Source organism: Sebastes fasciatus, chromosome 17 (assembly GCF_043250625.1).
Source record: "Sebastes fasciatus isolate fSebFas1 chromosome 17, fSebFas1.pri, whole genome shotgun sequence".
Classification (NCBI taxonomy): Eukaryota; Metazoa; Chordata; class Actinopteri; order Perciformes; family Sebastidae; genus Sebastes; species Sebastes fasciatus.
In genome coordinates, this window is record NC_133811.1 from 13368356 (window position 1) to 13395739 (window position 27384).

At 41.0% G+C, this 27384-nt stretch overlaps 1 protein-coding gene across 2 annotated transcripts; it reads right to left on the bottom strand.

Moving 5' to 3' along the window:
• Window positions 1-528: 528 nt before the first annotated feature.
• On the bottom strand, window positions 529-26319 carry ptp4a2b (protein tyrosine phosphatase 4A2b). 2 transcript variants are annotated; one of them, XM_074613907.1, is made up of 7 exons: window positions 26162-26319; window positions 5798-6090; window positions 5363-5471; window positions 5179-5271; window positions 4960-5090; window positions 3478-3552; window positions 529-1767 (listed from the first exon to the last, which is right to left on the bottom strand). In XM_074613907.1, exons 2-7 carry the CDS (start codon window positions 5800-5802, stop codon window positions 1656-1658), a joined length of 525 nt encoding a protein of 174 aa, XP_074470008.1. In that variant the 5' UTR covers window positions 5803-6090; window positions 26162-26319; the 3' UTR covers window positions 529-1655. The 2 variants fall into 2 exon arrangements, with proteins under 2 accessions (XP_074470008.1, XP_074470009.1); XM_074613908.1 differs by lacking the exon at window positions 26162-26319 and adding an exon at window positions 22842-22955.
• Between the last annotated feature and the right edge of the window lie 1065 nt (window positions 26320-27384).

The following is a 27384-nucleotide window of genomic DNA, read 5'->3' on the forward strand; positions in this document are numbered from 1 at the left end:
CAAGTGCAAGGTGGCGGCTCATTTTCAGAACAGGATAAAAATGATTTTGTTGCGAGGGACTGGTATAAGAAATTCCCACATATTGACTTTTATGAATTAGGAATCTTGATTTAAGGTCTAAATGGAAAGAGCAGCAGACATTTCTACTTGAATAATGATAGTCTAGCGAGGGGGTTCTCAAACTTTTTGGGGACAGAGACCCCCCAACAGGGGAGAACATTTCCCAAGGAACCCCTCATAATCGTAACACCGATTAAGCATATGGTCACTAACATTTATATTGCCACAGATCTCATTTTGAGAATCACTGGTCTAGACAGACGGTTCACACCCATATATATCAAGCAATACTAACCAGTAAAAGTTTGTCTTAAATGCCGATGTTAACTCCAATTACCTGCCTACATAAAAGGTATAAACTCCATCACCTCACCTACCACACCCTCTTTAGAAATGAAAACCACAAAACAACTTAACAACCAACCTTCAAACTTTTAAGAGGCAGGAAAAAAAAAAAAGACGCAAGTATGCTTTTTATTTCAATTTATTTATCTTTAAAGAACCAATACGAATTGGGGATGTTTTCAAAATGGGTACAATGATAAAAAACTGACCATTTCATTCTTCTCCACCTTGTCTTTCAGATTGAATCTTAGGCTCTGTGTGTGAGTTTAAATATGCATATTTATTTAGGAAAGTCCTATTGTAGCCCCGTTTGAAGGAGGATGAATGAAAGCAGGAGAAGTACCTGTTGTAGGAGCCTGTTTAACTGCCTGGATGAAGTGGTCTGAAGTGTGTGTGTGTGCGTGTGTGTGTAGGATGCTCAGCAGGGTTTGGTGGGCTTATCTGAGGTGGACTGATTATTGCACTCCAACAAGAATTTAAAAAAAAAGAAAAAAAAAAAGACATGGCTCTCAAAGGATAAAAAAACAACAACAAAAACTATTGGATAACAAAGTGTCCTTGCCCCTGCCAAACTCATATCTGCCACACATATCATATCTTGTGAATAAATATATCAGACATATTCAAACTGAGTGAACCCCCTAAACTGAAAGTGACTTTAAGCAAGTGAAGGGTTAAAAAGGAAAACATTACTGCATTTTCAGGTGAACCTTTGAGTTTTTGTGCAAAATAAAAAAAAAAACCAATACCAAAATGGACAGTCACAAATATGTGTTCAAAGTTTAAAAATGTATTTTAAAAAGGTACATCATTCTGGCCTAATCATAATATCAATAATTAGAGGAAATAAAAATCATTTAACATTACATCTTTTCATCACCTTTGTTTTGTGTAAAAAATAAAAATTCACAAAATGGAAAATGGTATTCCATGATTACAACTGAAACAAAAGAAAAGAAACAGGATGGACTCGAGTTGAAAAATTCTGGCCCGTGGTTGAACAGTATAACCGGGAGGCGGGCCTTATCTGTGTGCTTTGACCTTCCATTCATTGGTTCGGCTGGTGGATCCCCAGATCTGGATTCATTCATTCGATCACTCGTTATTTCTCTGATCAATTAACCATGACTCAGTGTTAACAAATCATCACAATAATTACTGATAGCACTCTCTTCATTTTTTTTTTGTTGTACTCTCCCCTTGGTGGAAGATTCCCCACTAGATGCGCATAAGAAAGATGCACTGGCAGCCTACTGCACGCAGCAGTTGTGGCTGTTGGTATCCTTGAACTTCAGACGCATTTTGGGTCTGTATTTCTCGAGGTAAAGAAGCTGTTTGGAGTTGAAGGCTCCACGTCTCTTCCTATGAAAAGAAGAAAGGAAAAAGGGAGGGCAGAGGATTAAAATAATGATATACACAAGAGAGGACAAAGGGCACACCATAGCAGACACTGTGCTCATTACTGCAGTGATATACATTACACTGTGAACCTCTGCAAATTCCTTAGACAATACTTTGCACATTCCTTCACAAACCTGTTCAGCTCTTCATTTTTAAAATGCATATATTGCAAATATTCTTTTTATTTTAATTAATATTATTATGCTACTAGCATAATTATTATGCAATGCTATGATTCATGCTTCTTGAATGTTTGTAGTACTGGCATTTATCTTCTATTTCCTCTACTATGTTTATGGTAATGCACCAAATATAATATATATTTGATTATTATTATCGCCGTTATTGTCGTTGCTTTCGTCGTTGTCATTGTTGTTATTATTATTATTATTATAATATGGGGATTATTTTATTATACTTGATTTTGTTTGTCTGTTTGTTTCCTTAACAAAAAAAGATGAAAACGTTCTCCTGTACTTTTGTATACAAAATGTTTTTGTTTTTTTTAAATGTGAAAACTAATAAACAAAGTCGGAAGAAAAATATATCAAGACAAATTCTTTGTATGTGAAAACCTACCTGTCAATTAAAATTGTTTCTGATTCTGATTAATGGAATACTTCGGAATATATAGGAGATCAATACCGCTCTTATACCTGTCTTTTAAATATAAGGCTACATTCTGTTAGCTTAGCTTAAAACAAAGACTGCAAACAGGGGAAAACAGCTAGACTTGCTCTGTCTAAAGGCAAAACAAAAAAATGCAACTGCCAGCACCTGTAAAGCTCAATAATTAACACGTTACATATTGTTTGTTTAATCTGTACAAATACTGAAGTAAGAACATAAACTTCTAATTTTATGGGGGTTTATGTGCTGTATTTCTTGGCTTGGAGCAGTTACTTCCTGGAGTCTCAGCCAGTCAGGAGGCGAATACTATGAGTGTATTTCCCAAAAAGTATTCCTTTAAAAAGGCACGGCAAGGTAAGGACATTGCAATCAACTGAAGCTTCTCGTGTGTGTCAAGCGTGTTGAAGAGCTACGGTGGTCGATGCAAAAACGTGAATGGCTCCATCTGGAGCCATACGGAGCTAAGTCGGTGCTTAGATGTGTGTGTACGTGGGAAGTGAGTGGTGAAGCAAGAGAGAGAGAGCTGCGACGGGAGAGAGTAACGTTATTGACTCCGGCCCAAGCAGGAAAAGTTAACAGAGTTTGGTTTGTCTGTTCTGTAGAAACATGGCGGTGCAACATGGCCAACTCTATGAAGAGGACCCGCTCCCTATGTAGATATAAACGGCTCATTCTAAGGTAACGAAAACACAATTCTTATTATCAGGTGATTATACATTAAAGAACTCATATTTATTAATATTATATTCCATTTCTGCCAATAAATCCCCCTAAATGCTGCACACTGGTCCTTTAACACCGGACACATTTGTTTCTAGTTGTAGTACCAGGCTCGAGAATTACCACCTGCTGGTAATTTGCAGACTATAGACAAACAAATGCCAAAATTCATAAGCTGTCAACATCAACAAACCAAAGAAACAAAAATGCATAACTGATTAACCTCATAAGAGGCTGATGATGTCACATGCACCCTGTTTTCTATTCACACATATTGCACCATATTACTGATTCAAGACTCAATCTTTGGAGGGTACTTACTGCCTTATGAACTGCACAGCATCCTCATACCTCATCCCATTCTCAATGAGGGCTAAGGCCACCAAGACTGGAGCTCTGGGATGTGAAGAAATCCAACGGACCGGTTCAAGGAGGCAGAGAGAGAATCAGAGAGAGAGAAGAGAAGATTAAATGCCAAGGTTCACATGGTTCCATAGTAATATGGTGGAGGGGAAGGGAGGGGGGGGGTTTAAACCTGGGAAACAGGCCTGGGAAATCAACAGGGGTGCACAAGTTCACTGTTGCCCTGCTGGGGCACGCTGCTCACACCCTGAGCCTCACACACACACATACACACACAAAACTGTGATAAGTTACAGTAAGATGACCTTCTCCTTTCTCACCAGATGAGACAAAAATAAATATAAAAAGAACCACTTGGCGGGTCGGATCTCAGTGCTGACAGAGCATTTTCTTCAGTGGCTTCACACAAAATTCACAAGGGATAGTATGCGAGAATGAAGGGATTGAAAGAAAATGAGAAAAAACTGTGCGATAGCGTGGAACGAGGGATGAGAATATTGTTAAAGAAAGGACAAACAACAACAACAAGGCACATTACTGCAGCCGCCCACACTACGAGAAAGCTGGCTGCTGTAAAGCAGATCAGACTGCAGTAAACACAGGACAGGGAAGAAGAGGAGATGAATTCAGAAAATGCCAGTCTAACCAATGCTGGTAATTATACAACCTCTGGAATGCAACAGCAATGCAAAATGCTGAGAGCCATTGAGAACCGATTGGCTTATTGTGCGTTTGTGGTCAGGAAAGACATTTTAACACTAGTTCGCCCACGTCACGGGCTTCTGCCTTCTTTGTTTTCACACTTGTGTTGTTATTCGGCATAACTCGTCTGTAATTCACTGTCACATTGGTACATTGCCTGAGCAACCTTCATGACCAACAGACAGCTCACATGCAAATGTAATTGCGTTTTCTTTTCAAAGTCTGCAGCGGCAACAGACTTGTTGTCATTAATGACAGATAACCTGCTGGTTATCTATTTACAGAGCAGGAAGAATTCAAGATACTGAATTAATCACCGGTGTATATTCAAAATGAGACGGAAAAGAGCAGGGACTGATGCACAGGTACAGTGCAGCACTGTGTGATCAATATGAATGAATGAAGAAGCAACAAGTTCTAATGGGAGAAGGCGGGTTGAGAGGAAGGCTGGATTTTGAAGATTAGGAGAAAAACAGGCTTATTTTTTAGACACTTGTAATATTTAACTAATTCATTCTTTCTGCAACGGTCTCGAGCATGGATCTCCTGGTTAAAAGTCTGGTGTTTGTTGGACCCATACACCCACCATAAGTGGTCTTTCTCGCTTTTTATACTACGTCACTAAATCTTACCGTAGCACCGACTAGAATTTGAACTTAGACCAGAGGCCGTTCAAAAGTTGACTATACAACAATCCAGTCAATCTTCACCACCAAAACAATGCAGCTCGCCACTCACCGTCCAAGACCAGCCACGCAGTGCACAGCGATGCAGCAGCCAGGTTCCTCTCGAAACTTGGTGTTGAGCAGCTTGAGCCAGTCGTCCACAATCTGGGTTGGAGGAGGGGCACCGTCATCGAAGGGCCAGTCCTAGAGGAGATAGAAGAAGAGAGTTGAAAAAGGCGAAACCATACAATAAGAGAGGCCACCACAAATATGTGCGTGTGTCAACTCTTACCAGGACCTGAATCCCCTCCTTCTCTACTGGAGTCTTATCATAGGTGGCATCACAAACTCTCACCAGTGTGTTCACTTCACACTTTTTCAGGTCCTGACAAGACATCAAACGAGAGAGGATTTAAGACACGGGACTCGCAAACAAACGCACATACAGATACCAACACAGACAGATGTGGGCGTACCTCGGTGAACTTGTTGAGCGTGGCATTGGTGGGGTTGTGGGTGATGACGAACCTCATGCACTCGTAGGCAATCTCGACTGCAGCGGGGCGGTTCATGTTGGCGAGACGGCTTAAAAAACAATTACAATACAATACTCTTACAAAACAAAAGCGACTTTTGGCTCAGAAGTCAGCAAAGACTGCTAGGAGATTTATGTGTTCAGAAAAGGGCAGAATAAATAAAAATGACAACACGTGGTGAAAGATGGGTCAGGAGGACAACAGGTGTTCAACTATGGGATGATGTACACAGAAAAGGGTAACAAAAAGGATAAACTAGTCCACAATACTCCGGGATGTAAAAAATGAATTAATACAAAACCAAAAAAAATTAAAAGAATAAAAAAAAAAGAAAAAAGATGGAGAGACTATCCAGGAGTCATCCAATCAGTTTACCCCATTCAGGAGAGCTGTTTGTGATTGGCTGTTCGAGGAGAAAGCGGAGAGCAAAGATTTCTCGTATTGGTTGGGACAGGGCAGTGCAGTCGGGCCAAGGACTACGCGGTATCCCAGGGGGCCTTTGGATGAGTCAGCAGTTCCTAGTATGCTGGCAGTCAGGGGGGTTTCTGGGTAGCGTAGTCCCTCAGGGGGCGGCCGATTCACTTCTCCACGGAGGTGAGGTGCTGTGCCTGGCAAAATTCTCCGCTCACACACGCCATATAGGTACGGCTCAAGTCGACACAGAAAGCCTGCCAAGAGAAAGATGAGAGTGAGGTCACATGATGATAATGACTCACCTACGGTGACATTAACACTGATTAACACTCTGGGTGATTATTTTATGTCAGTTTCAGAGAGGTAACCAGCAGGTCACTTGGTAGATGTTGAGTAAAATGACAGCTGGTGAAGAGTGCTGTCTGAATTTCCTGTCAAACTTTTAAACTTGTTACAGTACAGAGCGGTCAACAGTAGTGTTAGGTTTCATCAAAGTCAGACACCTCCCAGCAGATTGTCATTATTACCATACCTGGTCAAATATGCAGCTGTTAATAAAATTCAAATATCAAAGTTAGAAAAGTTCATTTAGGAGTTGACTTTTCTCTTGACTGGTTTGAACACAAAAATGGGCAACTGGATTATTTCATATGATTCCATTAATTAATAAACAAGGCAAGTTTGTGATCATGCTTGGCAAAATTATATCTTGAGTTTAATTTACAGAAAATAAGAGAATATTTAAATCGCAATATAAATTATATTATTATTATTATATATTTTCCTCAAATAGTTCAGCATAGAGCTGCAACGATTGATCGATTAACAGTTGACAACTATTAAATCAATCGTCAACTATTTTGATAATCGATTAATCGGTTTGAGTCATTTTTTTAAGAAAAAGAAAAAAGAAAATTCTCTGATTTCAACTTCTTAAATGTAAATATGTTCTGGTATCTTTACTCCTCTATGACTGAATATCTTTGAGTGGGACAAAACAAGACATTTGAAGACGTCACCTTGGGCTTTGGAAAACACAATCGATATTTTTCACCATTTTCTGACATGTTATAGACCAAAAAACAAATCGATCAATCGAGAACATAACCGTTAGTTGCAGCCCTATTTACAACATAATCTTGATTTCCACAATCCCTTTGGCAACCTTTTATATTTCTTCTTGATTAACTAAAACATGTGATCACAATGGGAGAAGACAGTTGCATCATAAACTTAATTTAGACCTTTAATTAGACCTCTGTACTGAAATCTGAAAAACATGTAATTTTAAGTCCAGTAGCTCAAAAAAAGGTACCATCATGACCGTGTCTGCATTAGTTGTGCGTCTGCTGTGAACCGACTACGCTTTTGGATTACATCACCCCACTGTCAATTGACCACCTGTCACCAAAATGGAAACTAATAATATACTCAGTATGGAGCGCACACACGCGCTTCACAAGGGTGTCTTACAGAACAGGTAATGTCTGGTTTGTAACTAGCCAGGGAGCAGCCAGTCACACTGTGCCAAGTCCTTGACAGTCTAAACGCAGCCGCCACAAACTGGCTGGAACCGTCTCAGAGCAACACAGGAGGGAGGTAGGAAGGGAAAGGAGGGGGAAAGGAGAGTAGAGGGAAAGTGGATGACGAGAGCGTACGTACACACACACACAAGTGGTGGGCGGGAAACGGCGAGAGAGGGCTTGGACTTCAGCACCGTGTCACAGGCAGTAGTCACAAGGTGAGGATTGCAGGGTGGGCAAAGCTTCAAACAGCCCCAGCATTTCAGTCCCACGCTCCCTCTTTTCACCTCCTTGAGACTGACACAAGATTCTCTGTCTTCTCTTTCTCTGACTCTCCATTCCCATTTCACTACAGGTATTAAACTTAACTGTAGGACGGTAGGGCTGGGACGATACACCTATCTCCCGATTCGATAATATCGCGATGCTTGGGTGCCGATTCAATGTGTATTGCGATTTTTAAGTATTGAGATTCGATATGACGATTTATTGGGATTTTTATTTAACACCAGACTATGGGAAAAAGTTAATCATACACTTCTAGGGACTTTTAATTTGGAAAATATCTAAATTAATACAGTAAAAATGTTTGATTTTCAGCATGTATGTAGTCAGAGTCCACCCTTTTCTACTTTCTGCGGTTTGTTTTGATGACGGATACACGACGGATATGGCGTCATGTTACTCAGACTACAACGATAAAAGCGGTAACTTCGTTCCCACCCATACTCTTAATCCCAGCTGCTTGATTTCTAGTAGTTTTTTTAAAGAGCCAGATAGAGACATTAATCTTTTGCAACCCCAAAACCCCTCTTCAAAACTACATCAATTCTCTCTTTTTGTCTTTCTCCCACCCACTACCCCAGTGTCACTTATCCTCTCAGTTAACTGCCTACCACAGAGCCCCTGTCAAGGGGATGCATCAACCCACTCTCCTCCGTAAATTTCTATCTTCCTCTTTTATACTTGGCAACAGCCACAAGGGCACTCAAAGCAGCCTCGACTTTTTTTTTTTCTCTTGCGTGATGGCCGAGATCCTCCGTGACGCCTTTAATTACCGCCTCTGAGCAGTACTGAACACAATGTGGCATTGCTGCATGCAGACAACTGGAAAAAAGGGTAACCAGACGTTAAAAGGCGTGTTGGCCTCTAATCCTCCAGAAAGAAAGAAAGATGGACAAAAGGTGAGAGGGGGCAAAAAACGTGCTTTTCACCTGTGATACGTGACAGTGGAAAGGGGGAGCTGACAGTTAAGAGAGACTGAAACATGGAGGAAACACTGAAGTACAAAAGAGCCAACAGACACACCAAGGACACCACAATGACAGCTTATGCTAAAAAGATGAAAAGCAGCTGGTTTGGGGATGGTTTCCCAGATGCACAAAGTGACTTCATACAGTCTGCGTTTTAAATGCAGCCAATAGTGGGGTTACCAAGAGCAAAAAGGCCATTTCAAAGTTCACATTGGTATACATGAACTGAAAAACATCTGGGCTCGGTGGGAAGTAATAGCAACTACTCTAACATACATTGTATTCAGTGAATGATTAAGTCCAACATACTTCTACCGCACTGATGGAGACAGTAGAAACAATACACTTGCCAATAGGCATGTCTCATGTCAACTCTTCATAAACTATACATAAAAGCAGTTTAGTATTAATAAATATGATGAATAATAATAAATAAAAACATCTACTGTAGACACCTGCACCCTTGGCCAGTCTTGACTGAGCTTGTCAATAGAGAAGTGAGTAAACTGTGGTAACATCAGGCCTGCGCTGCCAGGAAGACATGCAAATCACTCTGAAATTTGCAAACTGGTTCTGCAGTTACACACTGCACAGATGCCGGAAGAACAAAACAAACACACATACGCAGATACCCAATCTGTTTGTAGAAGCAAAAACATGTTAAACCACACAGGAAACAAGAAGCAGCGTATACAAAAGTCTAAAAACTGTATACTGAGCAACCATCAGCTGAGTCAAACATATGACATGCCGTTACTTTACCATTTTAACTTAATACAAACAGTGTATGCCAAATGATAGTCATTTGCTGCCGCACAGTTTGCAGAAGTCAACATTTTAAATTGCTTGTTTTGTCCAACCAACAGTAGTGTTGCACGGTATACGATACTAGAACGGTATCACAACACCCTGTTGTTAAAAATGGTACGATAACATTATATTAGTACCGATACTTTAAGAATTATATTGTTTTAATAAGAGCCGTTGGTTATTTCCTATGAGTTGCGTCGATGTGCGACAGCGGGGCAGTGTGTGTGCAGTGCTCTGCTTTAGAGGAAGGCATTGGGATCCTGCGGGCCGATTTAACTTTGCTGCGGTTTGGAGCAAGCGGTCAAAAAATAAACTGTGGGTCCCGGAATTTGGCCAGCATTAACCAGAAAGATGGAGTCAACAAATGAAGTTGAAAAGCATTAAAGCAGGTCATGAATCATACGCCGTCGCCGGCTGCACAGTCTTGCTCTGAGCTGGTGTCTGTATCAGCGGAACACTGGTAAAGAAAACAAGGAAAATAACAACGCAGCTCTAATTACCAAACCAAATGAACCAATAAAATTAGATTCACCATCTTTTCTGAATCTATGCAAGCATGTCCTGTTATTCAGCAAACACATAATCCACCAAAGAGCACGTGTTAAAGTATTATATTACCTTGTTTGTTATGACATTGTTCATGAACAATACTTCAACACAACACAGGGCTTTACTTTAGTTACTATGGTGTCTTCCTGAATTTAGCAGCTTTTCTCCCATCAACTTTTCATAAAACTTCATCTGAATTTATTATCGTTGTGTGGGTTTTTGTTTTGAAAGCCTCTCCGCCTGCAGTGCTACTGATGCACCAGCGGGGGCGCTGTTTAACAAAGAAATATAAAGATCGCCTAACTATCAAAGAACTCACATAAACTAAAGTATAGGGACATCACATTACTGCATACAATGTACATTTTTAAATTAATACATTTTTAATTAATAAAAAAAAGACGTCATCTATTATTCCATTTCTTTACTTGATGTTTTAGGTTTTTGCTGTGGTATCGATTCAGTATAGGAGATATTTAGGCAGGGTATCGTATCAAAGTCATAATGTTGGTATCATGACAACACTAACCAACAGTACATAACTCAGAGTTTACCATTACAGAAAACTCAGCAGACATTCTCATCAGAGAAGCTGGAACCACAAAATGTTTGAAACGTTTGTTGATGTTTACCAAAACTGTCATTATTCAACTAATCATTTCAGCTTTTACATCCATTGTATTGATCATCTCGTCAAAGCAGCATCTCAAAATTCAATGAACCAACACCTCTCCCAAAATCTCGTACAGTGACTAAGGAGAAAGAAAAGACGGAGAGAGAGCAAGATGTGAAGTGAGAGAGAGAGCAGGGAGTAGCAGTGCTAGCTGATAAGGACACGGGGTATCTCAGAACAGAAAAGGACACACAAACCTAAACAGGTGATAAAGAATGGGAATCGGGACATGGGTAGCCTGCAACTGCTAACTCATCATTTTAGGATGAATCATCGGTCTGTCTGGCAGAGTATAAAGCCATGTCAGGTTTAAGAGCAAACTGAATGAAAAACACATTCAGTTGTAGCGTGGTTTGAGTGCAAGAGCTGAGGCAGCTGTTTATTATCGTGATTATACAGTAGCAGATTATATGATTTAATATTTTCCATTGACAAAGCAATAGATTGGAGCAGTGCCTGTGGAAGTTGTGAAGTTATCACAGCTAAAGTGCACAGAGACAACTGCTACAGTGGGAGTCCTAATTGAAAGCCTTCCACATTGTTGACTGCCATGGGGACTCCATAACTGTAGAGCTAAGGCCGTGGGCAGCTCTAGCTGACACCTGATAGCCGTCAGGTGGCTGCGCACCACCACTGCTATATACATCAACTATGTAAACCATGTACATAGTGTAGATAGTCACAAGCTGGCTGTGGTAATACATTTGCCACAAGGGCGAAGGGGTTGTTTCTAAAATTAGAAAGAACTCTCACACACACACACACAAGCCCAAATGTCTGGACACAGAATATACAGACTGGAAGAAGGGCACGGTGGCAAAACGTCAGACTTAAATGTGGAATGTCTGAGTCCATCTTCTTCCCCCCCTTGTGAAAGATGTTAGCATTGCATGCAACCCTGTCTGGTGGTCTGAGGTTGTGCCTGAGTCTCGCTGGTGTTTTGTCTGGAGCCAGACTGGGCATGACCAGACTGTACTGCCTTGAAGGGCTACTTTTGCTGTGTGGGAGCCGATTCAAGAAGCAAAGGGGAGCGTCTGTCATGCATGCATTGGCGGGATGGATGGTGAGGGGGAGTAGGGAGAAAGCTCTGCTCTCCTTGAGGTGAGTGCAGCTTGGTCGGCACGGGAAAGATAAAAGAAAGATGAGGAGACACTAGATTCAATTCCAAATAAAAAAGTCCGTACTTGCGCACACCTATCACGATGATCAGACGTTTTGGTCACAAGACATTGCCCCACATACCCACCTGCTTGCTACACTCAGTGCACCCACTTCCTTTTACTGTCATTGAGACTATTAACTCACGCTACATGCTTTCATAAACACAAATACACGCAAGCATAAAAACAAAAAGACAGGGAAGTACAGTGGAAAGCGCTTATAGTGATCACGGTTACAGTGATCAACCACTTATATGGATCAAAAAGCTTGTGACAATCATTCCTTATCAAGTAGTGATCCTTCCTAATCAAGTACTCCGCTTATAGTGTTCATTTTCGGTCTTTTCATACATAACATATGTAAAAAACATTTTAAAACTACGTTAGATAAACATTAATTGAATTTTTGTTTTGTTTTTTACTTTACTTCCTTGATACTTTGCCTCGCAGACCTCCTCTTTTCCGGCTGGATACCTGAGGCTGATGCTGCGTGCACATTGATATCATGACGGGAAAAGGAAAGTAATTTTCTCTGAATGTAAAAACAAATGTGCACGGAAAAAGCGCCTTGTCAAGTGTATTGATAATGCCTCATCATGTAATGCTCCCAAAGTAAATCTTTTTCCGATTCTCAACCGGCTCTGTGGGACACATGCAGACCGGCGTCCGTCTCTGGTCATGCCGCTACCAAGTGAGAGAACGAGGAGCCCGGGCAAAGGTGCGCCGTTTATCTGTATGCACGCTCGCTCTGCAGAGCTGGCCAAACACGGCAATGCCTCATGTACCCTTGGTGAGGGAAAATAGCAAAGTGGTTCGTTTTATTACTTTGTATTCATGTAATAAATACACAAATGTCAAAAAGATGGTAATCTGCATGAGAAATGATGCACAACAACCAAAATTTGGTTATAATAATCATCCGCTTTTAGTGCTCAATTTGACCCAGACAGATGTGGTCACTATAAGCGGTTTCCGCTGTATTACTTTCTCCTTTCAATTCTCTGATTGATATAGCTAGCAGCACTGATCTGAAACTCACAGGAGGAAACCAATCAAACAGAAACTGTCAATCAGTGGGAATAGAAACGGGGCCAAATGTCACAGGGGCATGTCTTCATTCCTGGCCTCCGTGAATGCCAAACAAAAGATAACAGATACGCTTGGAAATGTCAAGGAGGACAGGGACAAAGGAATAGTAACATGAAGAAAGCTGGTAAGATGTGAAGAAAAATCATCAAGAGGACATAACAACGGATAAGCAACAGAGGATCACACCTGCCCAATGGTCCAGCTGGGTCCTTGCAGTGACGTCAATGCTGTTGATAGGCTGGGTGGGCGGATTTCACCTAAAATCGGAGCTGTTCTCAACTTAACTGTGTGCTCACACCAACAAGAGATGAAGAAACCACTATTCATTCATTTCAAATGAGTGCTGGGGCACTAGAAGAAAAAAGCAACAGCTGGTTGGGAGATCTCAGTGTCTTGGTGACAGGGAGAAATTGATCAGGGGCCAAATTTACACAATAGCTCTACTGACAAACATATGCCTTCTTTTATGGTGTTTTTCACGGTTGTTTTTTCTGGACCTGAGGGCATTTTCACAGACCTTGGTACATTTGGCTAAGTGTGAAAGTGTCAAACTTGGGTGTGGGCCAGACAAGCCGTCTCTGGCCCTGTTCAGCCCTGGTATTAACATGCGACCTGGGTGATTTGATGACAAGTGGACAGCTGTAAGTACAGGTGTGAATGCACCCGAGATGCATTGAGATCCGATTGCTCAGACCACATTCGGAGGTGGTCTGAGCTGCGTGGCCACATTATTTTAGCAGTGTGTACACAAATGTGACCCGGGCCACATTGAAGGACCGCCTACACAACTGACGGACGTGTGTGTGAATGCATATGTGTCCTGCTGCCTGAGCGCATCCAAACGATGCTCCGCCACCAGGAGACAAACTAGTGCTACACAACTGTGGTTAAGCACGCGCATGCGGCTGAGAGCAACAACTGCCAGGAGCTGCACAGGCGTGTAACACGCTACTAAAACAAAACATGCCGGTGGGCAGCACAGTCCTGCTTGGCTAGATAACGGAGCTAACAGCTAATGTTATCGGAGGTTACATAGAGTTTCATTACGATGGGCTCGATATCTATTCAGTAAAAAAGTAGTGGGCAAAGGTAAATTATAACATTATTAAGATGTGTTTAAATGTAATGTTGTCTTAGTATTTGGTGGGATAAAAAAAACAAAACACAATCATAAGTTGATTGTGTTGAATTCCCATTTCGGGATAATTGTGAATATCCTCACATAAGTGACTTGAAAAAGCTGTTTAGCACGCTAATAAGGTAAAGAAGTGAAAATCCTTATTTAAAAACAATAATACAGGAATTAAGTAAGATTTTTGTATTTATCCTTTATTTATGCAGTGGGACCTTGTGATTTATGATTACCTTGTTTCAGATTGTTTTTCACTAAGAAAGGTGCGTGTCATATTTGTGCTGCAATAAAAAGACAGTATGTTTCATTACATGTAAGGTAAAGTGATTCCAGTATGTTTTGTGCCATTTTAAGAGTTTTAAGCATATTTTGATGATTATCAGCATAATATCCTGAATAGCAATTATTTTGACTAGGATGATCGTGACATGAAATATTTTTATTGCACCATGCCTAATTAGAAAAAACACTATCGCAACGATCACTGCAATAAGATTACTTTCAGTCTGATACTGTGCATCAACACCACGGCCCAACCGTCTTGAAATTAGCCTAGTGTGAAGTATGTGACATGTGACACATGTCAGTGGGAACTAAGTAACATGACAAGCAAGTTTTCAACGAATATTAGTTTGACGTAGTTGGCATACTTTCTTGCCAGGAATGCCTGTTGCGAAATGAATGTACAGGTCAGGACTCTTGTGTATGCAAAGAAAATATCTCCCAAACAAATTCTGGTTCAAACTCAAGTATCTGGGTCAGAGAAATGTGAAAATGCTCTTAATGTAACACCCAAAGCCCTTAGTGGGTCACAAGATAAGAGAATTAACGTCATGCTCAATAAAGACAAAAGCATGCTATGGACTCCCGGGACACAGTCCACGACTGAAGAGGCCGCCGGTTAATGTGGGGTATGCTGACAGGTCACCACACCATTCCGCAAACAGTACACGAATAAAGGCAGTAGTACGTAGCTCTCACCTCACAGTCATGTTTGAAAACACAAAGACAAACAGACAAGCAAGCAAGAAAGCAAGAAAGCAAACACACACACAAAACTACAATAAGCTACACTAGTCAAACTTCTAATCCTTTTTCAGAGTCTCACCAGTTTATCAAGTCTAACAAGCGAGACTGAAATCTCCAGGCAGGCCGGGACAAGACGGCATTGGGAGTTATAGGCTTATATGCAAAACTCAAACAGAGATCCTAAACTGCTGCTCTGCCTTCTGATGAACTGCAAACCCTGGGGTTTGCCAACGGGAGCCTCGGGCTGAAAGTGATACTTCAAGTCGAGTAGATTATGTGTGGCCTCGTGCTTTGTTGACTTAATTCTGATAACGTGCCCGCCCGTGGGTTTCTGAGAATTTAGTTATAGAGCAGGAAAGACCTGATGCACGTCCATTCAAAACTTTTCTGAGAACAGCACCTTCAGGTTACCTGCCATGGAAATAAAACTGAAAATGTGTGCATTATCATGAGAAGGCAGTTAATAGTACATTTATGGAAGGATGGACAAAAAGCAGCACAGCAACAACAAGAATCTGTGAATATGAGCACAAATTATAGACTACCTGCTTGGACCCAACCACCGAATCAGAGCCTTATAATTGGGACATGAGTCACAAATGGTCACGTCTGTGTTTACCTGTGTCAAGGCGGAACCGTGCACAGACAGTCTGACTCAGGCTTGTGGTCGTCTCGGTTTGAAATATAATAAACCTGTGTTTTTCACAGGGCGATTACTACCGACCCCAAAGAGATGCGGTCTCCCTACTCTGGGAAGTAGTACTTGAAAACGGACTCAAAAGAAAACCACAGGACAAGACGTCTCTGTGGTGTAACACAGAGTATTACTCTCAGTCCAAAATTCAAATGTGGAAATAGAGTGTGCTTGGGAAATACCTTTAAAAACCTGTAAGCCAAAAAGGCTTGGTGTCAGATTACGACAATTAATAAAACAAAGATCTTATGACAAAATGAAAACCAAGATGGCAACACTATATAAAACTGTACTTTGCACTTGCTTGTAAAGAAAAAAAACATCCCTCCTCTTACAGCCAGTAAGTGGGTGGACTGTGTTTGATCAAGTCTAGAAATAGGTTGGAGGTACAGACTGACCCTCCATGAATGAAACGCTCCAATTCAACATAAAAATCCTCAAGGCTGCCGACAAGTTAGATTCCTCCAACCCGTTGAAGGGTTTATATTCACCACAGCGTCTAACCTACCCTTGCTCACACCCTTTTAATCTGCTCAAAACAATAGTGAAAGTGTGTAGAGTGGGCATGCAATAAAGGAGAGAAGCATCAAAGGTAACTGCACTGACAAATGGCTTAGCGCTAACAGGAATGCTTAACTGAAGTGTGGATGAGGCTTTAAATAAGAATGCTGTTAAAGGGCAAAATTGATGGTCTATTTTCCACATTTATTAGTGCTCCGTTTTTAGTTTTAAAAGTATTTTATTACAGAAAAACTTCAAAAGAAAGCAGAAGACTCTTTTAAATACAAAGTACTAACAAGTTGTAAAAATGAAAGGTTAAGGGGCGAACTCTTGCTAGGCTTGCCGCGGTAGTCAGTGTTAAACAAATTACGTACCCAACGACCCCACCGTTGTTTTGCTTTTTTTTATAGAAATAAAACCCATTTTGTTCATTTTGGCATATCAGCACCGTGTTATCAATACATAGTCGAACGGCGAACGCTACAAACTGAAAGCAAAAGTGTCTGCTTCGTACGGAGTCTCAGCACAGAGTAGCAGGAGTCAGATTTCACACACGGGACAAGACTCAACAAACAAAATGATGGCGGAGGACTTGGTGTCAAAGCGAAAAGCTAAAGCGCCTATTTTGCAATATTTCGGATTAATCCCCAATGCTACAAGGGAACTATAATGTCAATGAGGCAATCACCGTGCAGAGGATAGAGCGGTTACAGCCGGTGTGTGCGGCACAACGGCGTCGGTTGGAAACGTACTGCCCGACAGCGAAAGCTCTACCGGAGAGGCGAGACACACAGCCACCCAACGGTAAAGATCAACTACTTTTCTTGTAAAATATCCAGTGTGATCTGTAACACCAGTGTTGTCACAAGTTTATTAAGCGGTGGGAATTCCCTCACCGTCACATCCCTACCTCTAGCTCACCCGGTAGAGCGTGCGCCCCATGTAGGCTGAGCAGCCATGGTTCAATTCCGACCTGCAGCCCTTTGCTGCGTGTCATCCCCTCTGTCCCCCCCCCCCCCTTTTCTCTCATTCTCCAGCTGCACTAATAAAAGGCAATAAAAGCCCTAAAAAATTATCAAAATAATAAATAAATAACAGGTTAAAAAGTAACCAAATGTCTGTAAATAAAGAGAGTACAAGCTATGATATAACATGACGTCCTGACGAGAATAACTTTGACTCTGAGGAACCGATGCAGAGCTTTTTACGTTGACACTGACAAGCTTAAAATATTAATATGCTTTCAAGAATACTGGCAGTTTAAATGCTAGATTGCTAAGAATGACTCAGGACTCTTTTGGTCTGTATGAACAATAAAAAGACAGTTGCTTGACACTTGCTTTCATTCGAAATATCACGGCAGACAGTGGTGTTTCTTTCACTAGAAAGCATTTGGTCAAGCATATTATCAGTACAGACACTGCTTTATAGAGGGCACAGTAACTAGACACAAGTCAAGACTTTCTTTAGCCAATTTACGGCTAAATTAACTATTTAACTAACTAATTATTAACTGTTACTATGGACAGCAGATTACATTTACAAGCAATTGTCGATTAAAAATGCCAAACTAGTATCTATTAAACAAATTTGCTTCTATGTCGTAAAACATGCCATCTGCGTATTATACAAAGTCTTGCTCTGTGGTTTGTCAGAACGGAGACAGCAAAAACATGTCGTCAAGATAGAGGCTGTGAAATGCTGCTATGATGTGCACTTCTCCTTCTTGATTAGATCCACTTATCACTTAATGTTTTCTTCGTCTACAGTAACTCAGTATGTTATGCTGTTGTAAATGGGTGTGCACTTTAACAGCGTATATAATATTTGCTGTGTTATTGGCTTTTAATTCTTGTGATGCTGTGCCAAGCCTATATTTATTGTCTCATTAGACCATTTGTGGTCCGTGTTTCTGTGAGAAAAACACATTATTGGACTGAAATAGTCACACGCTTAGAATAATGAAAAAGATTATGATGGCAGTTGTTTTATTGACGAACTTAATGTTGTTGACATTTTGTTAAATGGACATCCTCATTCTGTCCAGTACTCAGTACAACAGGTTACTTCTCTCTGCTCCCAGAGGACAGAAGCTAATCTTCCCACTGAGTACTTGTTGTTCTGGCGTCTTGTATCCGTGTACACTGGGCTGGAGATGGGAGGTGAGAGAATATGTAACCCCTTCTATTTCCATGAACAGACGAACACCCCGCATGCACGCACTCGCACATGGCAAAGCCCACTTATCACACTGCTTTGCAGCCTCTGAGTGAGCACAGATAAACAGTGTGACGATCAAAGGCCTCTGATAGCGCTTAAAGGGGAGGGCGAGGGGGGGGGGGGTAAGGACTGATCCGTCTCTGGAAAGGACTGAAAGAGTCCAGGGCTTAGTACCTTAGAAATGGAAATGAAAAGAGGAAAACATATCCAGACAAAAGGCCTGTTCTGTCCTCGCTGTGGCCTAGTTGCACTTTTAATCACACTTTTCACAAAATTAAACACCTGCATAAAAGACATAACTGATAAGCCAATAACTTAAAAGAGACAGAGGAGACCAAAAAACGTTTGCCATCTATTTCATGCTGTCTATATATATGTCTATATATATGTCTATATATATATATATATATATCTATATATATGTCTATATATATAGATATATATATCTATAGATAGATATCTATAGATATTTATCTATAGATATCTATAGATATATATCTATAGATATCTATAGATATATAGATCTATATATATAGATCTATATATCTAGTATGAATGATCAATGTTTACATTCAGGGTTAAATATTAAAAGAAAATAAACTTCATTGGGACATCCCTAGTTAGAGCCCAAATGATTGAAACATTAACCTGTTGGAGCCTCAGTGGTTTGAACATTTTCCTAATGTTTCAATGGATCACTAAATGACTGTTGAAACTCATCCGTATAGAACAACCACTGATATGATGTCGCAATGAAGTTTAAGGTAAGTCTGTATAGGGGAGGAAGGTACTGCTTGTAAAGTAGCACCTTTCATCAGCCTACAAATGTTTGAAATAACCATCTGTACTCTTAGCAATAGGGCCGGGACGATACACCTACAGTAACTCCCGATTTGATACAAACACGATACTTGGGTGCCGATTCGATATGTTTTGCGATTTTAAGTATTGTGATTCAATATTATGATTTATTGCGATTTTTGTTAATGTTTAATCTCATGCATCCATGGTTAGCTCCATCGGGGCCATTTTAATGCATTTAGCATCAGCTGCATTTGACTTTGGAGATGAGTGACGACTGGCTCGACCGCACGTTAGCGCAATACGATGACGTTTCCTGTCCATGAAGAGTTAGCATGCAGCTTTAGCATGATGTCTAGCTCTTCCTGGCAATGTGTGAAACCCAAAGTGTTTCCATACTTTACTGCATGTGTAGTGTTTACCGCTTAGGATTTAAAATGTGAGCGTGATGGACGCACCCCCGTGAACGGCAGACCCTCCGTTGTTTTCTGCTTCCTCGCTTCGGCTTTGTTTTGGTTTTGAAACGGATATGACATCACGTTACTCAGACTACGCTAATAAAAGCGGTAACTTCCTTCTACCTCTGCATAGACTCAAATGAAGCAAATACATGTACAGTATATCAATTCTACTAACATATATGTCTATATTAATGTGTATCACAATTATTGATCGTTTCTCAAAACTGCTACATCCGCCCCAGACAGGACAGTGAAGTTTTCCACTCTGCTCTATTTAAGTTTTCATCTGGAATATGGGTCGAGGGACTATATTCATCCAACTCTGAGCTCCTTTGATAAGTCATAATCTCATGTCACAATCCTCAGATCGGCTCCAGGACGACATCTCCCAGCCTGGAAGGACACATTCATCACAACAGAGAGCCACACCTCTACCTGTTTGCCAACGCATCAGGGCATGGATAAGTTAGACATTAAACTGACAAAACAAGAAATTAGTAGGTGGAGCAAAGACGTGTACAGTTATAGAGCCTGATTAATAAATCAGAATACAAGGCGTTCCTTCTACATGCCAGTTCACAATTACTTTCATTCTGACAAATAACTGACAGCCGCTTCCTGTGAAGCTAAACTAGTTTTATAGAGACCAAAGGTCCTTTTGTGTATTTTATTGGATTGTGGGTTCATCTAAGTATTTAGTAGGTGTGGGGAAAAAACAATTCACCTATGTATCGCTATATTTTTTTTACGATTTGGAAATTGATATTTTAAAGGCCATAATCAATATATTTGCTTCATTTGAGTCTATGCTGAGGTAGAAGGAAGTTACAGCTTTTCGCGTTGTAGTCTGAGTAATGTGATGTCATATCTGTTCCGAAACTGTCAACCAACACAAACCACAGCCGTCCACAATGAGGAACTACAAAGCGGCGGAGGGTCTTTATGGATACAACCTGCACCCTCACATTTTAATCCAAAGTGGTGAACACTACACATACAGTAGAGTATGGAAACACTTTGAGAAAAGCAGAACTAGACATCATGGCTAAAGCTGCATGCTATCTCTGTCATGGACAGGAAACGTTATCTTACTGCAGTAACGTGCGGTCAAGCCAGCCGCCACTTGCATCTCTGCGGTCAAATCGGCCGACGATACAACGGTAGAGCACCTATATACTGACATTTATGTTAAATGCATTCAAGCGGCTCTGATGGAGCTGACCATGGATGTATAAAGACAAAGGAGTTGACGGTAAGAGCTAGCAACGTATAGTGGAAGTATACACGTATGACTACATCTGGTTTTCAAAATAAGATGTTGACAAAGGGAACTGTATATACAAAATGCACATATGGAAAATATAATATTGTATTATATTCACCAGAAGTATAAAACATTACATGTCCCTTATAAATTACAAAGGAAATACCTCTAATTTGTGAGGGAAATGTCTTTATTGTTTGATTTTGCGGGTTGCCGGAAAAAATTGAATAAATAACGCCTGACAATGACTGATATATTTGACTTCAGGACATCTCTGACTCCATACATGCTGAAAACCAAACATTCTCACTGTATTAAATTAGATCTTTTTGAAATTCAAAGTCCCTAGAAGTGTATGATGCAACTTTTTCCCATGATCTAGTGTTAAAAAAGTTAACAAAAATTGCAATAAATCATAATATCGAATCGCAATACTTGTAGAATCGCAATACATATCGAATCGGCACCCAAGTATCGCGATAGTATCGAATCGGGAGATGGGTGTATCGTCTCAGCCCTAGTCGTCAGATAGTCGCAGTCGTATAATATGCTGACTTTTGGGTGTTGACTTTTTATTTTTCCAAGGGGAAAGAGGAGTGGAGAGTGATAAAATGAAAAAGAATGCAAAGAGAGAGGGGAGGCTAGAGATCTAAATAGAGAGTGAAACATTGCCTGGGCAAAGCAACAGAGAGGCAGAGAACAGAAGAGACACAGAGAAACCGGAGGAAGAATAGGAGGGGCTCAAAAAGATGAGAAAAGTTTCTGAACTGAAATAAGTGGAGGACAGAACAAGGAATAATAATGTATTAGTTTAGATATTTTCCAAAGTAAAAGTCCCTAGAAGTGTATGATTCAACTTTTTCCCATGATCTATCACTATACATCTTGAATCGGCACCCAAGTATCGAATCGGGAGATAGCCCTAGTATTCACATGTCAGAAATATATACCAGTGTCAATGTAGGACACAATTACTATTACTGAAATCATAGTAATTTTCTAATCTAAAATAGAAATAACTTCAGGCCGACACTCCACTACAGACAGACCCAGGCAGGAGAATGTCTGCGCACATTTTTGCCGAGAGGTGCAGAGTCCCACTGTGACATCAATTCTTCTGACATTTGGAAACCAAGTTGGCCTTCTGACAGCGGCATCAGGGGATGCCTGTTGCCATACCAACGATTATCTCAGCAGTAGCAACAAGTGCTCCTGTAGGGAATTTTGGTGTCCCTTGTGAAGAGATCAGAGAAGAGCAATGGTGCGCTCTTTAAACATTCACAGAGCCAAGCTGAAGACGCAGTAGGGGGTGAGGAGGGGGAGGGGTGGGGGGGGGGGGGGGGGGGTATTATGGCTGCCCCTGTATACACATCTCTATGAACTTTTTAACCTATGGAATCCAACTTGCTTACCAGAAGCATCAAATATCCCCTGTGATTTGAGTAGAAATCCATCTTTTTCAGATTATGGCCACAATGAATTAGTCTGAGGTCATGTTGTGAGAGGTAGTCACACATTTCATGCGTTTAATAAGCGGCTTAAGGAGCTGAAGAAAAAGCCAAGCCCCAGTGAGAAGCGAAACAGTGCCTAGGCAATAGCAAAACACAGCAAGCTTTTTTATGTGCAGCATTTTCTAGACTATAGTTGCTTCAAAACTAGAACACTTTCTGGATCAGTTATGGTGAGCAGCTACATACACCTACAAACAACAGCTCTAATAACAATAACAACACACTTTACTATAGCATGTTTTGGCAAAGGACAGTGTTTTCCCCCCGGCTAACTGCAGCTCTAGCTAGACATGGTAGCTGTAAACACAAATAACAAAGGAATATCCTATTCCTACCTGTTGCTATAGTTTCAGTGAGCAGCCTTGCAGCAGCAGCATCTAGAAGGTGTCAATCTGTCACAGACACTGCCAGTACTACAGAGCCTTCACTTTATCCCAGCGCTGTGGCAACAACAGTAAACGAACGCTGTGCCGACCAGGGCATGATTCATTAACCAGCACACAACGCAAGAAACACACAAAGTGCCCATGGATACCAATGCATATTTATATATGGCTTTTCACTAAAGGGCTGAAATGAGAAGAAAGAAGTGAGGGCATCTAATCCCAGCTGTCCACTTTGATTTCCACACAACAAAATCGCTCTGGAGCCAGGGATCTTAGCAAGCTAACAAAAAAACAAAGCTTGTGTTCCATTCTCACCGCAGCCAGACACCCAGGGGCATAACTAGATTTTAAATTGGCCAAATCTGTTGAGCCAGCCGCTGTGGAGCAGACCTCTTCAACCCTACCTTTCAACACTCACAGCCACCCTGTGGCTAGATGGGCTGAATGCCAGCAGGCTACAACATAGGTGTTCCTCTCCCCCAGTAACCTCCATGGTAAGTTGGTGTCATGTTACTGTACACCGGGCTTGCCTTTCTCTGTTACGGTAACCAAGGCTGAGAACTTCCCCACTTGTAACATTGCCTTTAGCGAGAGGAACCACCCTTCTGTTGGTGTTAAATGTCATGGCCTACTACGAAACACATCAATCTTAACATACACCAAACAATTTATAAGCATAACAAGGCAATGCAAATTGAAGAAATGTTTCATCCAAGTCCAACAACTATGCAGCAAAATGGAGGATTAATCTCACAGTCTCACGGTATACAAACATGCACAAAAATAAGGTAAAGGGTGTTTTACTTGAAGTGTGGCAACTCTGGAATGAGGGCTTCCCACTGTATAGGCCTGCCTTTAGCTGCGGGCTGTGCTCTGACTGGACTGAGAGGAGCTATGCTATTTCTAGATTGGGCTGTCAATTAGCTATAACATAAAGCAGGTCATCAGTAAGAGTGACCTACTTCCGCAATAAAATGTGAATAGAGCATAAAGACTCTGTTATTCTGTAAAGCAGGGGACACACCAAGCCAACATCAGAGAAGTAGCGGGGACAAAGGCTGCCCGTCGAGTCGCTCACGTCGCCTTTGTCTTGGCCAAAAAGTTGCACTTGAACACTACAAGACTACAGCCAACGGCCAACTACCATGTACGCCCTGCGCGAGATGAAATAACTCTCCACACCAGCAGATGGCAGTAGTTGTATTTGTCATTCAAAAAGAAAAAAACGGAAGACCGAGGACGGCGGATATACAAGCTGTTGTTATGATACGTACATGTTATAAGGCGGTGTTTGCCGACTATTTTACACAACTTAGCTTCATTCCAGATCACCATGTCGTTGTGAAAATATCGGAGTGATAATGAAATTATGAAAAATGAGAAGAGTATTCTGTGTTTTTCCTCTCGACTTTACTCGTTGGCTTGCTTTCCTCACGTCCGTCTCTTCTCGAGCACAGATTAATTTAAGCTGAACCGCCAATGAGAGCGATTTCTCTCACCAATTGCCGGCGCCGCCGATTCAACATGCTGAATTGGCAGAAAAAAAACTCTGATACCAGCAGACTAGAGCCAACGGTGCGGGACACACCGTAAAAACTAGGCCGACGGGACCCTCACCGACGGCCCCAAACTGTCCAACGGCCGACCGTCGGTTTGGTGTGTCAGGGCCTTAATCCTAGTCTGTATGTGTATTACAGATTATAGTATTACATACATTATCATAACAAGGATATCTTGCTGCTTTTACTATACATGGCCATGCCCTCAGTGCGTTTTGATACGTGAAAGCATTAAATGCATCTCATCTCCTATATATTCTCTGCTGTCAAATTAGGTCACCTTTGCAGTGACTCATAAGCAGGAATGTAATTAGCTTACCTGTTACACCAGTTACTCATTGACTCATCCGCCCATGTTGGTAGGAGCGTTCAAAAAGCTATTCATTTTGTATTAACCACCCACTAGAATGTATTACAGAGGGAAGACTGAAACCATAGGAAGGTCATAAATTGAAAACTGAGAGGCATGGGAATGTGCTGCGGCCTTTAGTGTCACAGCTGCTCTAGTCAACTTCCTCCCTCAAGTGCATTTCCTCATTTCACTTCATCCAACTAGCTAGTAAATAGTTGGGTGCTTTCTGTTTGAAGAAACCAGGCAGTGGGTCTAAATTATAGACCCACACAACGTCAGTGCTAGCTACATTTTTTTTTTTTTTACATGAAAGGCTGATTTTTCTGAGCCAAACCGGCTAGATGACAATAAAAAACAGCAGTTTGCACAATACAAAGACACGATATCACCAGACAAAGAACATCAACCAATTGTTTTTGTTATATTAAGATGTTAGCTTTGTCGTGTGGCTTCATAATAAATGGGTCCAACCATGCCATCTGGGTCAAGATTTGTCACAAAGGGCGGAAGGAAGGCAGTTAGCTATAGCTAGCTCAATCGCCATCTATACCTCCTCTAGCAAAGCTTTTCTCCAACCTTTCCAACCTAAAGCTGAACACTAAAAGAAGCTGGAAAAAAACACTGGAAATCACAACTACACTGGTTATATTTTAAACAGCAGACGTGACAAGTTAAGACAGCAGATAAACCAAAGCTAGATGTTGTCCAAGAGAAGCTACCTTTTACTGATACACTGCACAGCTACGGCTAGCATTAGCATTAGCTAGCCTTTATTGTATAAAACTGCGGACGACGTTGTGTTTGGACAATAACATTGCGTCACACAGCACCTACAGTGCTGTATTTCCAGATACAATTAAAACAAAGTGGCTTAATATTGATACTCGTGACGTTAAAGCTTTATATTAGTATTATTATTCTAGGAAATAGCCGTAGCCCTATTAGCTAGCATGCTAATGTAGCTACATTAGTTAGCATGCTAGCTCAGCTCCGTCACTTGGCAACCAGTCCAGAGATACGCCAAGACTTCACTATAGTAAGTTTTAAACTAGTTAAATTGAGGATAGATAACACAAATTGGGTGTTTATTTGGTTAAATAACACAATTTCCAACAGTGTAACGTAATAATATTGTAGCAGGTTTAAGCTTTAGCTCTGCACGCTAATGTGGCTACACACAGGTTCGTCTACTACTACTTACTTTACCTTGTGTTGTTGCTAAATCATCTAGCAATATATGTTAGTCTAACTTTTTAAAATCAGCCTCTTGTAGATCTGTGTTGTTGTAATCGATCACACACACAGACACACACGTTCAAACACAAAGGGTTAGTTATTAGGTTATTAAAGTTACTTACAAAGAGCAGGCTGAACATTGAAATCCCGTGACTACCCCGGAGAAAGTGGAGGGAGTGTAGAAAACCCGCTGCCAGGTCGCCTTTTTGTTCCTCTTCAATGTGGCAGCAGCTTGAATGCTCGTCGGAGAGCAGAGGAGACTGTTGTTGAGGAGGAGCCTCCACAGCTTCACGGACTGTCGGAAATATGAGAAACAAGAGGCAGACGTTTTCCTCCTGGGAACCGAGTTTAAAAAAGTATCTTCCAATTACTTTTTTTTGTGATTTCCTTCCTCTTTAGGGTTAAAAATGAATCAACCAATTTAGGCTTGTTAAACTTTCTTTTTATTGTCCACTGTAGTGGACTATTTCAGTGTGAAAAGACAAAAAAATGAACAGATTATGGTTGTAGAGCAAGGGTGCCCAAACTTTTCCCTTGGAGGGCCAAAACTGGAACTCAATGGAGGGCCACACGAGAAAATTAAACACCTATTGTATTGTATTATTAAGATGCAAAATGGTACTAGGATCCCAAGTTACTTTAATTGGATATGTTTTACATAATTAGCCCCTTAAAACCCACCTGCTGAATACAATTTGGGCTCATTTATGCATTTCCAAGACTGTTTAGGGACCACAGTATGTAGAAATATTAAAATACACCATTTTTAGAATAGGCAAAAATAACACATGTATACTGCATTCAAAGAACTGCATGTTTTCTCCAAACCTGCATAGGATTATTATAAAGTGGGCATGTCTGTAAAGGGGAGACTCGTGGGTACCCATAGAACCCATTTTCAGTCACATATCTGGAGGTCAGAGGTCAAGGGACACCTTGACAAATGGCCATGCCAGTTTTTCCCCACCAAAATCTATCCCAACTTTAGAGTGTTAGCCTCCTTCCTGACAAGCTAATATGACATGATTGGTACTAATGGAGTCCTTAGGTTTTCTAGTTTCATATGATGCCACTATCTTCTAACCATAAATCCGAGCCTTGTACGGCCTCCAAAAGACAGTAAAGTCGGTTGGGTCTTTTATTAAAAAAAAAAAAAGAATTTGCTAACATCTGGCGGGCCAAATCAAACCTGATTGGCGGGCCACTTTGGCCCGCAGGCCCCACTTTGGACAGCCCTGTGTAGAGTGATATTAATCCTAGAATACATTCAAATTGATTAAAAAAAACAAAACACATTCCATATCACTGGAAAGCCTAGGATGTCCTCTTTACAATACACCAGGGG

What these genes read in the sequence shown, in the direction of transcription:
- ptp4a2b (XM_074613907.1), bottom strand. An exon ending in TGCGTGGCTGGTCTTGGACG is followed by an intron (nt 3,553 to 4,959) that starts GTGAGTGGCGAG and finishes TTCACATCCCAG; the next exon opens with AGCTCCAGTCTTGGTGGCCT. An exon ending in GCTGTGCAGTTCATAAGGCA is followed by an intron (nt 1,768 to 3,477) that starts GTAAGTACCCTC and finishes TTCTTTTCATAG; the next exon opens with GAAGAGACGTGGAGCCTTCA.